The sequence below is a fragment of the Chlorocebus sabaeus genome, chromosome 4, assembly GCF_047675955.1.
Source record: "Chlorocebus sabaeus isolate Y175 chromosome 4, mChlSab1.0.hap1, whole genome shotgun sequence".
Lineage (NCBI taxonomy): Eukaryota > Metazoa > Chordata > Mammalia > Primates > Cercopithecidae > Chlorocebus > Chlorocebus sabaeus.
This window is the reverse complement of record NC_132907.1, coordinates 39,203,726-39,216,661: the sequence shown is the minus strand read 5'-3', so window position 1 is coordinate 39,216,661 and position 12,936 is coordinate 39,203,726. Positions and strand designations below refer to the sequence as shown.

At 40.6% G+C, this 12,936-nt stretch overlaps 1 protein-coding gene across 1 annotated transcript in view; it reads right to left on the bottom strand.

Annotated features, from left to right (window-relative positions):
* The window catches only part of ANKRD55 (ankyrin repeat domain 55), a 131,717-nt gene that overhangs the window by 35,260 nt on the left and 83,521 nt on the right, over positions 1-12,936 (bottom strand). The window contains exon 6 of the mRNA XM_007972902.3: positions 11,621-11,749. Within this exon, the coding sequence (XP_007971093.3) occupies positions 11,621-11,749 (129 nt within the window). The remainder of the gene's footprint in view (positions 1-11,620; positions 11,750-12,936) is intronic.

The following is a 12,936-nucleotide window of genomic DNA, read 5'->3' as shown; positions in this document are numbered from 1 at the left end:
TCTGAGATAAACAAAAATTGGTAGACCTGCATTGCACTAGATGTTAAAAGTAGTTTCTTAGAGAGAAGAAAAATGATATAGGCCAGAAACTCTGATTTACATAAAGAAAAGAAGAGCACTGAAGAAGGAATAAATGAAGGTAAAATAAAAACTTTTATTTTTTATTGTTAATTGACCTAGGAGATAATAGTTTGTTCAAAATACTAATAGTTACAATGTATGCTTATGCATCTATCTTTATATCTATATACATATGCATAAGCTTATGTAGGCTTATATATAAGTAAAATGAATGACAGCAATCATACTAGGGACAGGTGGAAGGAATTAGGATCATTTTGCTATTATAAAGTATTCGCACTACCCATGAAATGATATAGTGTTATTTTGAAGTGGATTTGGATTAGTTGTAAACATATTTTGTATACTTTAGGGCAACCACTAAAAAAGTAAAAAAGGAGGTATAACTAATACGCTAAGAAAAAAGAGAAAATGGAATAATATTAAATGCTAATTAAAACCACAAAAGGTGGGAAAAGAGTAGAAGACAAAAATAGGAACAAAGAATAAGGGCAGCAAATAGAAAACAGTAACAACTATGATCGATGTTACTCTAACTATATGAATAATCACTTTGAACATTAATGGTCTAAAGGTACCAATCAAAAGACAGAGATTATCAGTGTGGATAGAAAAATAAGACCCAACTATGTGTTGTCTATAAGAAACCCACCTTAAATATAATGACACACATAGATTAAAAGTAAATGAATGGTGAAAGATTTACAATGAAGACACTAACCAAAAGAAAGCAGGAGTAGCTATATATTATAATTCTAGACAGAGCAGACTAAAAAGCAAAGAAAGTTGTTAGGGATAAAGAAGGATATTACATAATGATAAAGAGGTGAGTTCTCCAAGAAGACATAATGATCCTTATGTACCCAACAACACAGCCTTAAAACGTGCGAGGCAAAACCTGGTAAAGCTGCAAGAAGAAACAGATGAATCTACTTTATAGTTGAAGACTTCGACATCCCTCTATCAGAAATGGACATATCCAGAAAGCAGAAAATCAGTAGGAATGTAGTTGAACTTAGAAATACAATTAATTAATTGGATATAATTCACTTCTACTGACTACTTCATCTAACAGCAAAATACACATTTTTGACAAGCTCACATGGGAACTTCACCAAGACAGACCACAGTCTAGGCCATAAAACAAACCTTAACAAAAGTGAAAGAATAGAAATCATACAACGCATGCTTTCAGACCACGGTAGCATTAAACTATAAATCAATAACAGAAAGACAACTGGAAAATTTCTGAACATGTGGAGATTAAACAACATAAATAACACACAGTTCAAAAGAAGAAATCTCAAGAAAACTAAAAAAATACTTTGAACAAAAGGAAGATAACATCAAAATTTGTGGAATGTAGCAAAAACAATTTCTCAGAAGAAAATTTATAGCATTGAATGTATATATTAAAAAAGAAGAAAGATCTAGAATCAGTTATATAAGCTTACACCTTAGGAAGCTAGAAAAAGAAGAGCAAATTAAATCCAAAGTAAGCAGAAGAAAAGAAAAAATAAAAATTAGAGTAGAAATCAATGAAGTAGAAAACAAAAAATCAATAGAGAAAATCAATGAAACCAAAAGCTGGTTCTTAGAAAAGATTAATAAAAGTGATAAGCCTCTAGCCAGGCTAGAAAAAAACAGAGGGGCACAAATTACTTAATATCAGAAATGAAAAAAGGTACTTCACTACAGATCCCATGAACATTAGAAGAATAATGAAGAAATACTTTAAACAATTCTATTTTCACAACTTGATAAACATATTTGAAATGGACCAATTCCTTAAAAGACACAATCTACCAAAACACACACAAGGAGAAATAGATAATCTGAATACATTTATGTCTATTAAAGAAATTGAAAAGGCTGGGCGTGGTGGCTCACACCTGTTATCCCAGCACTTTGACAGGCTGAGGCAGGTGGATCACCTGAGGTCAGGAGTTCGAGACCAGCCTGGCCAACATGGCGAAACCCCGTCTCTACTAAAAATACAAAAAATTAGCCTGGCGTGGTGGCAGGCACCTGTAATCCCAGCTACTGGGGAAGCTGGGGCAAGAGAATTGCTTGAGCCCGGGAGGTGGAGGTTGCAGTGAGCCGAGATCGCGTCATTGCGTCATTGCACTCCAGCCTGGGCGACAGAGTGAGAGACTGTGTCCCCCCGCCGCCGCAAAAAAAAAAAAAAAAAAAAAGAGAAAGAAATTGAATAAATAATTAATAACCTTCTAAAATGGAAATATGAGGCCCAGATGTATTCACTGGTAAATTTTACAAAACATTCAAGAAAAAAATGACAGTTCTTAAATAATCTCTTTCAGAAGATAGAAGTGTAGGGAACTTCCTAACTCATTCTATCAGCCAGTGTCACCCTAATACAAAACAAGACAAAGACATTACAAGAAAAGAAAACTATAGACCAATAACTTTCATAAAGATAGATGTAAATGTCCTCAACGACATATTAGTGAATAGAATCTAGCAACATAAAAAAAGAATTATACATCGTAGTCAAGTAGGATTTATCCAAAGTATGCAAGTATAGCTCAATATTTTCAAATGAATTAATGTAATCAACCACATCAGCAGGCTAAAGAAGAAGAATCACACAGTTGCATCAATAGATACAGAAAAAGCATTTGAGAAAATCCACCACTTATTCATAATAAAAACTCTCAGTAAACTAGGAATAGAGAAGAACTCCCTAAACTTGATAAAGAGCATCTATAGAAAACCTATAGCTAACATCACACTTCATGGTGAAAAATGAGAAGCTTTCCAACTAAGATCAGGAACAAGGTAAAGATGTCTCCTATCACTACTTTTCTCTTTTCTTTTCTTTTCTTTTCTTTTCTTTTCTTTTTCTTTTCTTTTCTTTTCTTTTTTCTCTTCTCTTCTCTTCTCTTCTCTTCTCTTCTTTTCTTTCTTTCTCGTTCTTCTTTCTTTCTTCTTCTTCTTCTTTTTTTTTTTCAGGGTGTCACTCTGTTGCTCAGGCTGGAGTGCAGTGGTGTGATCTTGGCTCACTGTGACCTCTGCCTCCAGGTTCAAGTGATTCTCCTGCCTCAGCCTCCCAAGTAGCTGGGACTACAGGCATGTGCCACCACACTCAGCTAGTTTTTGTATTTTCAGTAGAGGCAGGTCTTTGCCATTTGGCCAGGGTGGTCTTGAACTCCTGGCCTCAAGCAATCCACCTGCATCGGCCTCCCAAAGTGCTGAGATTACAGGCATGAGCCACTTTACCCGGCGCCACAACCTCTTTTCAATATTATACCAAAGTTCTAGTTAATGCAATAAGACAAGAACAGGAAATAAGAAGAATGCTGATTGAGAAGGAGGAAATAAAACAGTCCGTTTTCAGATGACATGACTATCTCTGTATAAAATCTGAAAGAATAGACAAAAATAACTTTGAAACTAAGAAGCAATTATAGCAAGATTTCAGGATATAAGCTAATATACAATCATTTTTCTATAAACTAGCAATGAACAATAGAATTTGAAATTAAAAATACAATACCATTTACATTAGCACCCCTCAAAATTAAATACTTAGGTACAAATCTAACAAAATATGATACAAGAGCGATATGAAAAAATCTACAAAATTTTGATGAAAAACATCAAAGAACTAAATAAATGGAGATCTTCATATGGTGAGGGTAAGAGCAAAATAAAAATTATAAAAATAAATAAATATATGGAGAGGTATTCCATGTTCATGGTTAAGAAGACTTAAAATTGTTATCAGTTCTTCAAAACTTGATCTATAGATTCAATATTGTCCCTATCAAAATACCAGAAACTTATCTTGTAGATATCAACAAACTGATTCTACAGTTTATATGGAGAGGCAAAAGACACAGAATAGTCAACAAGACAGTGGAGAAGAACTAAGTTGGGCAACTGACACTACTCAACTTTAAGACTTACTATAAAGCTACAGTAATCAAGATAGTGTGATATTGGCAGAATAATAGACAAATAAGTCAATGCAACAGAATGGACAGCCAAGAAATAGACTCACATAAATATAATCAACTGATATTTGACAAAAGAGTAAAAGCAATACAATAAAGAAAGGTAGTTGTTTCACCAAATGGTGCTGAAACAGCTGGACATCTACATGCAAAAAAATAAACCTAGACACAGACCTTATACCTTTTACAAAATTGACTCAAAACTGATCACAGACCTAAACGTAAAACCTAAAATGAGGCCAAGCGAGGCGGCTCGTACCTATAATCCCAGCACTTTGGGAGGCTGGGGTGGGAGAATCGCTTGAGTCCGGGGATTCAAGACCAGCCTAGGCAACATGGTGAAACCTCATCTCTAAAAAAAATACAAAAAATTACCTAGGCATTGTGGCATGTGCCTGTAGTCCCAGCTACTCAGGAGGCTGAGGTGGAAGGATCACTCGAGCCCAGGAGGTCCAGGCTGCAGTGAGCCGTGATTATGTCACTGCAATCCAGCCTGGATGAGACAGAGTGAATTCTAAAATTACATAAGAATTCCAGGAGATGCTCTTTCCCTAAGTGGCCTGAGCTAATATGTGAAAATGGTTCGCTATTCACTTGACTGAGAGAGTCCCACAAAATCATGCAGATCAAGAGGTTCAAGTCTTAGTGTTCACTTTAAGAACACTTGTGAAACTGCCCAGGCCATCAAGGTATGCATATATGAAAAGCCACGAAGTATCTGAAAGATGTCACTTTACAGAAACAGTGCGTACCATTCTGATGTTACAATGGTGGAGTTGGCAGGTGTGCCTAGGCCAAGCAGTGGGGCTGGACATAAGGTCAGTGGCCCAAAAAGTGCTGAATTTTTGCTGCACATGCTTAAAAATGCAGAGAGTAATGCTGAACTTATGGGTTTCGATGTAGATTCTCTGGTCATTGAGCGTATCCACGTGAATAAAGCACCTAAGATGCGCTGCTGGACCTACAGAGCTCATGGTCAGATTAACCCATACATGAGCTCTCCCTGCCACACTGACATGATCCTCACTGAAAAGGAACAAAATGTTCCTAAACCAGAAGAGGAGGTTGCCCAGAAGAAAGAGATATCCCAGAAGAAACTGAAGAAACAAAAATTTATGTCACAGGAGTAAATTCAACATTAAAATAAATGCAATTAAAAGTAAAAGAAAAAAAGAAAGAATTCCAGGAGATAACAGGAGCAAAATTTAGATGACCTCGGGTCTGGTGATGACTTTTAGATACTGAAATAATAATCCATGGAAGAAAAAATGGATAACCTAGATTTCATTAAAACCAAAAACTTCTCTGTGAAGGACACTGCCAAAAGAATAACAAGATAAGCCCCAACCTGGAAGAAAATACTTGCAAAAGACATGACTAATAAAAGACTATTGCCAAAATATGCAAATAACTCCTAAAACTCAACAGCGAGAAAACGAACAAGGATTTTTAAATGGGCTGAAGCTCTTTATAGATAGCTCACAAAGAAAATTTGCAGATGACTAATATAGCCCATGAAAAGATGTGCCACATCATATGCCATCAGAAAACACAAACTAAAACAACCCTGAGATACCACAGTGCATTGATTAGGAAGGCTGAAATCCAGAACACTGACAATACTAAACACTAGAAAGAATAATGAACAACAGGAACTCCCATTCACTGCTGGTGGAAATGCAAAATGGTACAGCCACTTTTGAAGACAGTTTGGAGACGGAGTCCAACCCTGTCGCCCAGGCTGGAGTGCCATGGTGCAATCTTGGCTCACTGTAACCTCCGCCTCCCAGGTTCAAACGATTCTCCTGCCTCAGCCTCCCGAGTAGCTGGGATTACAGGCACCCGCCACCATGCCCAGCTAATTTTTGTATTTTTAGTAGAGACGGGGATTCCCCATGTTGGTCAGGCTGGTCTCGAACTCCTGATCTCGTGATCCGCCTGCCTCGGCCTCCCAAAGTGCTGGGATTACAGGTGTGAGCCAACGCGCCCTGTCAGTTTGGTAGTTTCTTACAAAACTAAACATACCCTTACCATAGATCCAGCAATTGTGCTCCTTGATATTTACGCAAAGGAACTGAAAACTTATGTTTACACGAAAAGCGGCGCACAGATGTTTTTAGTGGTTTTATTCATAATTGGCAAAGCTGGGAAGCAACCAAGATGTCTTTCCACAGGTGAATGGATAAATAAACTTTGGTACATTCATACAATGGAATATTAATCAGTGCTAAAAAGAAATGAGCTATTAAACCATGAAAAGACATGGAGGAAATGTAAATGCATATTACTAGACAATTTGAAAAAGCTACATACAGTATAATTCCAACTATATGACATCCTGGAAAAGGCAAAACTATGGAGACAGTAAAAAGATCAGTGGTTTAGATAAGTGGATTAGGGTAAGGGTGGAAAGAATAAGGGGAGCTCAGAGGATTTTTAGGGCAATGAAGGTATTCTGCATGATACTTTAATGATGGATACCTGTCATTATACCTTTGTCCAGTTCCACAGAATGTACAATATCTAGAGAGAACCTTATGGTAAACTATGGACTTTGGCATTGATGACCTGTCAGTGTAGGCTATCAATTGTAACAAGTGTACCACTGTAGTGGGAGATGTTGGTAATGGGGGAGGCAATTTATTGTCAGTGGAGTGGGGGTGGGGTGGGCAGAAGATATTAATAGGTGACATATTTGTGCAATTTTCCTCTCAATTTTATTGGGAACTTAAAACTGCTCTAGAAAACTAAAGTCTTTTTTTCTCTTTCTTTTTTTTTTTTTTAATTGTACTTTAAGTTCTAGGGTACATGTGCACAACGTGCAGGTTTGTTACATATGTATACATGTGCCATGTTGGTGTGCTGCACCCATCAACTCGTCAGCACCCATCAACTCGTCATTTACATCAGGTATAACTCCCAATGCCATTCCTCCCCCCTCCCTAGAAAACTAAAGTCTTTACTTGAAATGTTTTTTTCTACAGAGAGAAAGAACCCAATCAGCCATTAACCCCATTGGCTTGAGATGAATAAATTTATTGGACTGAATTCAATGAACTCCTCTTTAGGGACCTACGGTTTACAAAGCTCTGTTCTGGGTGTTAAGAGACATTTGGATGAATAAGGCATGTTGCCCTCAGGTCCACAGTCTAGAAGGGAAGACACAGGCACCTCACCAATTTTAACAAAGTCCTAGAAGTAACATGGAGGGAAGAATTTCGAAAGGGAGCTCAACAAAGAAGGTGACACTTAATTGGGCTTGAAGAAATAAGACAGAATAAGCAGATATTCTGCAGGCAGAAGGAACAATGCAGCGAGTGCAAGAAGAAAGAAATATTTCCCCCAAATGGAAGAGCATGCGGGGGAGACAGAAGGAATCTTTATGATGGATTGTGAGGGTTACTAATATTCCAGTGTGATTAGAGCCGAGATTATGTGAGCTAGAGAGAAAAGGTCAGGGGTGGGGAGGCAAGGACCAACAGTGACCATAATTGTTTTGGTATAAAAAAAGCTATGTTGGTACATGTCTTTGTGATTTGTTGGAAGAGCCCTATAAGAATAGATTGGAAGGCCAAGTGTGGTGGTTCATGCCTGTAATCCCAACACTTGTGAGGCCTGGGTGGGAGGATCTCTTGAGTCCAGGAGTTCAAGACCAGCATAGGCAACATGGCGAGACTCTGTCTCTACTTTAAAAAAAAAAAAAAAAAAAAAAAAAAATTAGCCAGGCATGGTGGTGTGTGCCTGTAGTCCCAGCTACTAGGGAGGCCGAGGTGGTAGGATTTCTTGAGCCCAGGATTAAACTTAGTTTACCTAGTAGGCCTACTATTTCAAATCTTTACTGCTTTGTTTATTTTGGTGAAATACAAAGGCCTTATTATTTCAATGAATTATAGCTTTAAATGTGATCTCATTATATGGTCCAAGAGAAAAGCAGGAAATTCAGAAAAAGGAATAAATGACAACGGGAAATAGACTCATTCATATGGAAAAACTCTAAAAGGAGCACAATGCTAGCCCTGTGTTATAAATGAACAAGAAGTCTAAAGAAGGCAAGTGTAATAATAATTTCAGCTGACATTTGGAATTACCCTCAGTCTTTGCAGTGTAAATGGCAGAGTACACCACTTCTGAATTCTACTGCTAACCACAGGGGAGGAAAATGCACAATTCCTCCAGAGCCGGGGTTCTTAGCCTTTTGTGGGTAGTCACTGTTCCTCATTGAGGAGGTCAAGAAAGTTGTGGACTCCTTCCTTAGAAAAATGAATGCAAACGTGCTCACACACCGTATACACAGTATTACATACAACTGTAGGGGTTCTAGAGGGACCTGTCTTTTTAATCTTTTTACCTCCAATGCAAGACACATAGTGGATGCTCAAGAAGTATTTATTTAGTGATTGAGTAAATAAATGAACAAGGCATTATGCTTATACAATCACGGTCAAAATAAAAACATCTCCAATAGTAGGTAAAGTATTAGCATCCATTAATATGAATTCATTTGTCATAGTGCTTCTAAATCCTAGCTGCATATCACAGCCTTCTATGGAAATGAAGGAACTTTAAATAATGTATGTGTGGCTGGGCGTGGTGGCTCACGCCAGTAATCCTAGAACTTTGGGAGGCTGAGGCAGGCGAATCAGCTGAGGTCAGGAGTTCGAGACCAGTCTGACCAATGTGGTGAAACCCCATCTCTACTAAAAATACAAAAATTAGGCGGTCGTGGTGGTGCGTGCCTGTAATTCCAGCTACTTAGGAGCCTGAGGCAGGAGAATTGCTTTAACCCGGGAGGCGGAGGTTGCAGTGAGCCAAGATCACACTATTGCACTCCAACCTGGGCAATAGAGCAAGACTCCATCTCCAAAAAAAATGTGTACATATGTGTGTGTGTGTGTGTGCGCGCGTGCGTGCACATACGCACACACAGTTTTTTTTTTAAATAGAGATGGAGTCTTGCTCTATTGCCCAGGCTGGTCTCGAACTCCTGGTCTCAAGTGATTCTCCTGCCTCAGATTCCCAAAGTGGTGAGATTATAGCCACAGCCCCAGCCAATACAGGTGTATTTTTTTATGAGCCCACGGTCTCACTGCATTACACAGCTTGGTCTCAAATCCTGGGCTCAGGTGATCCTCCTGCCTCAGTCTCCCAAGTAGCTGTGATTATATGCACAGGCCACTATGCCCAGTTCCAGTTTTGAAAAATATTGATGGCTGGGCCCCACCCCAGAACAACTGAATGAAAATCTAAGAGGTGAGGCCTGGAGGACATGAGTATTGTTTAAAAGCTCTTCAGATTATTCCATTGTGCAGACAGGGCTGAAATCAATGTAGTAGGCTAAAAGCTGTGACATTTAGTAGAGACAAAGAATATGGGAGCTTCCAGGTAGCTGAACACATGGAGGTTTCTGGAGGGTGGCACGCCCAGAGAGGGCATGGAAGCTCCATGCCTGTTCCCCCATACCCTTGCCCTACCTGTCTCTTCATCTGCATCCTTTGCTATATCATTTAACAAACTGGTGAACATAAAAAAAGAGAAAGAATATGAAGCCATGGGTATAATAACTAAGTTTCCATGGAGATAATCAGGAACCCTAATAAAAGTGATCATCTTGTCCAATTACATAGTACATTACATATCACTATCATATGCATGGTCTCATTCTGACACCAAAGATACCCTTATCAGTTAAGCCAAGCAAGTGTTGACCTGCCTCAGATCAAGCCCAAGTCTATTAATGCAAACTCAGATCTTCAGAGTTGAGTAGGCTGTTCTTATGATTTTGCCAAAGTGCCTCTCAAAGGATAAGAACAGGGATTCCCGGCTGGGCGCAGTGGCTCATGCCTATAATCTCAGCATTTTGGGAGGCTGAGGCGGGAGGATCACGAGGCCAGGAGTTCAAGACCAGCCTGGCCAACATGGTGAAAACCTGTCTCTACTGAAAATACAAAAATTAGCTGGGCATGGTGGTGTGTGCCTATAATCCCAGCTACTTGGGAGGCTGAGGCAGGAGAATTGCTTGAACCAGGCCCCGGGAGGCAGAGGTTGCAGTGAGCGGAGATCGCACCACTGCACTCCAGCCTGGGCTACAGAACGAGACTCCATTTCAGAAAACAAAACAAAACAAAACACAGCGATTCCCACCCTGTGAGGGCTCAGCGGGGGTCTGGGAATCTGTTGTTTTACAAGCACTGCTGGTGATTCCATTGTGAGGCCAGGTCTCAGACAGCAGCTCTACAGTGGGGCTGGGATGGTGGAAGGGGGATGCATGTCAGTCAGAATTACCTGGGGAGGTTTTTCAAAATGCACATGCATCCCAGATCTAGGGAATCAGAACGCAGTGGTGTTGAGGTGACTATATAGAAAATGCCTGCTTCTGGTGCCACTTTCATCTCAGCTGAGAACCAACACATGGGGAGCTTCCTGGCAGCCCAGCCAAGTTCCTCTGTGGCCACTGGGTGACCCCTGAGCAGCCAGAGGCCAGCCCCAGGGCATGGAGTCCTGGGCAGAGACTGGCAGCGATGGTAGCAGGGCAGGTGATTAGATACTGAAAGTATGTAGGAGGGTGCTATGGGCAGGTGGAGATGACAAAACAAGCCTTGCTTACTGCATAGCTTTGCAGAGAAACTGGTGCAGAGAAACTGAAGCCAAGGTTGGAGGGACAAAAACAGAGCAGTTTCCAGATCACTTCTGTTTTCCCCTTACATCAAGCACACATGTCAGTCCTGAGAGTCCCAGGTGCCCACTTCTGCTGTACTTGGCACATGGAAATGCTGACTGAAACCAGAGTCAGGGCAGCAGAAACTATTCTCACAGGGTCCTGGCAGCAGTTCAGACAGGTGCCCTTTCTGGGCCAACAGAAATCAACTGTGGGGGTGTCTGTGCTGAAGACAGAGATGGGCTGGCAAGTTTATGGAAAGGATGCACGGTACTGCTCTCCTTGAAAAAAGGAATAGATAACTTTTAGTTAATCATTCCACTTGAAAATAGAAAGCACTCTGTTACACATTAGCGATTATTATTCTTTCACCTTATTCTCGGTTTTGTCCTCTCTGGACAATAGATTTCTTGAGCCTATTCTGATTTGTCTGGGTGTGTGTACTGACGTGGACTCCCTGACGTGATAGTGTTGCAGGGTCAGGAGCCACTACTTTCACTGTCGGGTGGAGAATTCAGGATTACCTGAAATAACTCCGCTGGGGAGGATTTGGAAGCAAGAAGAGAATCAGAGGGTCACGGTTCAAAGACTTTGAAGGCATTTTCCCAGCAATTCTTTGCAGTTTACTCTGGGACACAGTAAGCCGGTAGCAAACATTGAGATGGAGAGAGAAAGAGAGACAGTGAGAGGCCTGTGTGTGTGTCTCTGTGTGTGACACCCAAGGCAGGCTCTGCTTGATATTCTGTAACTACCCCGCTTTGCATCTCGGCAGGGTTTCTCTTCAACAAGTAGTGGGGCTGAATGAAGGGCTGAAACCTCCATCTTTAAAGTTTGACCTACTCAGAACATTGTTAACAGTGCTTTCCACCATTTAAACCTGAGACCAGTCCACTGGTCAATTTCTCACCTGGACTGCCCAGTGGAGAGCCGTTTTAAAGTCTTTATCCACAAGGGTGGGGTCTGCCCCCTTCTTCAGCAGCATTTGGGTGTGTTGAGGCTGGTTGTGGAAAGCCGCCCAGTGGAGTGGTGTCATTCCCTGCAAAACAACAGTCAGAGAGGACAGAGATGAGCACAGGCTCCCAGGAAGAAAACTGGAACTCACACTTTCTCCTCAGGCCTAGGGGCCATCACCAGATGCATTGGTTGTTTCCTGCTAGTTCATTCATTCATTAATCCGTTCATTCAATAGACGTTTATTGTGCTTCTGTTTTGTGCCAGGCAAGCAGGTGTTCAGGATACAGAAGTTAATAAGATAAATGAGATTCTTACCCTCATGGAAATTGCTCTGTGGTAAAGGAAGATAGATATTAAATGCACAAAAACGTGTCAAACAATCTTCCAGATTGATAAATATTAGGAAGAATGCACATGGGATGCTGGTGAGAGAGTAATCAAGGGTGGAGGGACTGTTCTAAACAGACCTTTGTGAGAAGAACTGGAGGAAGAGGACAGCCAACACCAAGCACAGAGGCAGAGAGTAAGTTAAAGGAAGGCCCCTGTGACTGGAGTGCAATACCCCACCACCAGGGCAGGGGTGCTATCTGTTTTCCTCTATCTCTAATGCCTAGACTAGAGGCTGGAGAAATAGCTGTTGAATGAATGAATGAAGTTGGAGGGGAAGAGAGCAATGTGAAATGAGGTTGAAGAGGGAGGCAGGGGCTGATCCTGGGAGGGTGGGATGGGGGATAACTGTCTCTGCATAAGGCATTTGGATTTTATTCTAATTCAGTGGAGAGACAATGAAGGATTTTAAACAAGTATTGGCATGATCAGATGTACACTGTTTAGAAGAAATCACTGTGGCAGCTTGGAGAACAAAGCTGGATGAATGAATGGTGAATCCCAGCTTCTTTCAGAGTGCAAGGTCACATGGGTTAGGTATAACTTAACAGTAAGTGAGCTTATGCTGAGAAATGGTGGCCAAAAAGAGCCAGCGTTATTTGAGAGTATATATGATGAAAAGATTGGCTCTTCTCCTTGCTCACTCATCTCAGTTCCATGAAACGTATCTAGAATGAATTGAAATGAAGATGCCTGATAAAGGGGGCAAAGGGCACAGGCAGCTTTGAAGACTCTCTTTCTATAGTTATCTCTGCTGATAGCATAAAGCTAGGAGACAACACCTTGGTTTTCTCTGTTCCTTCCAGGGTGAGCTGCATGGAGAAGATGGGCCTCAGCCTAGACAGAAGCACATTAATAATAGTCCAGAGCTAATATTTGTTG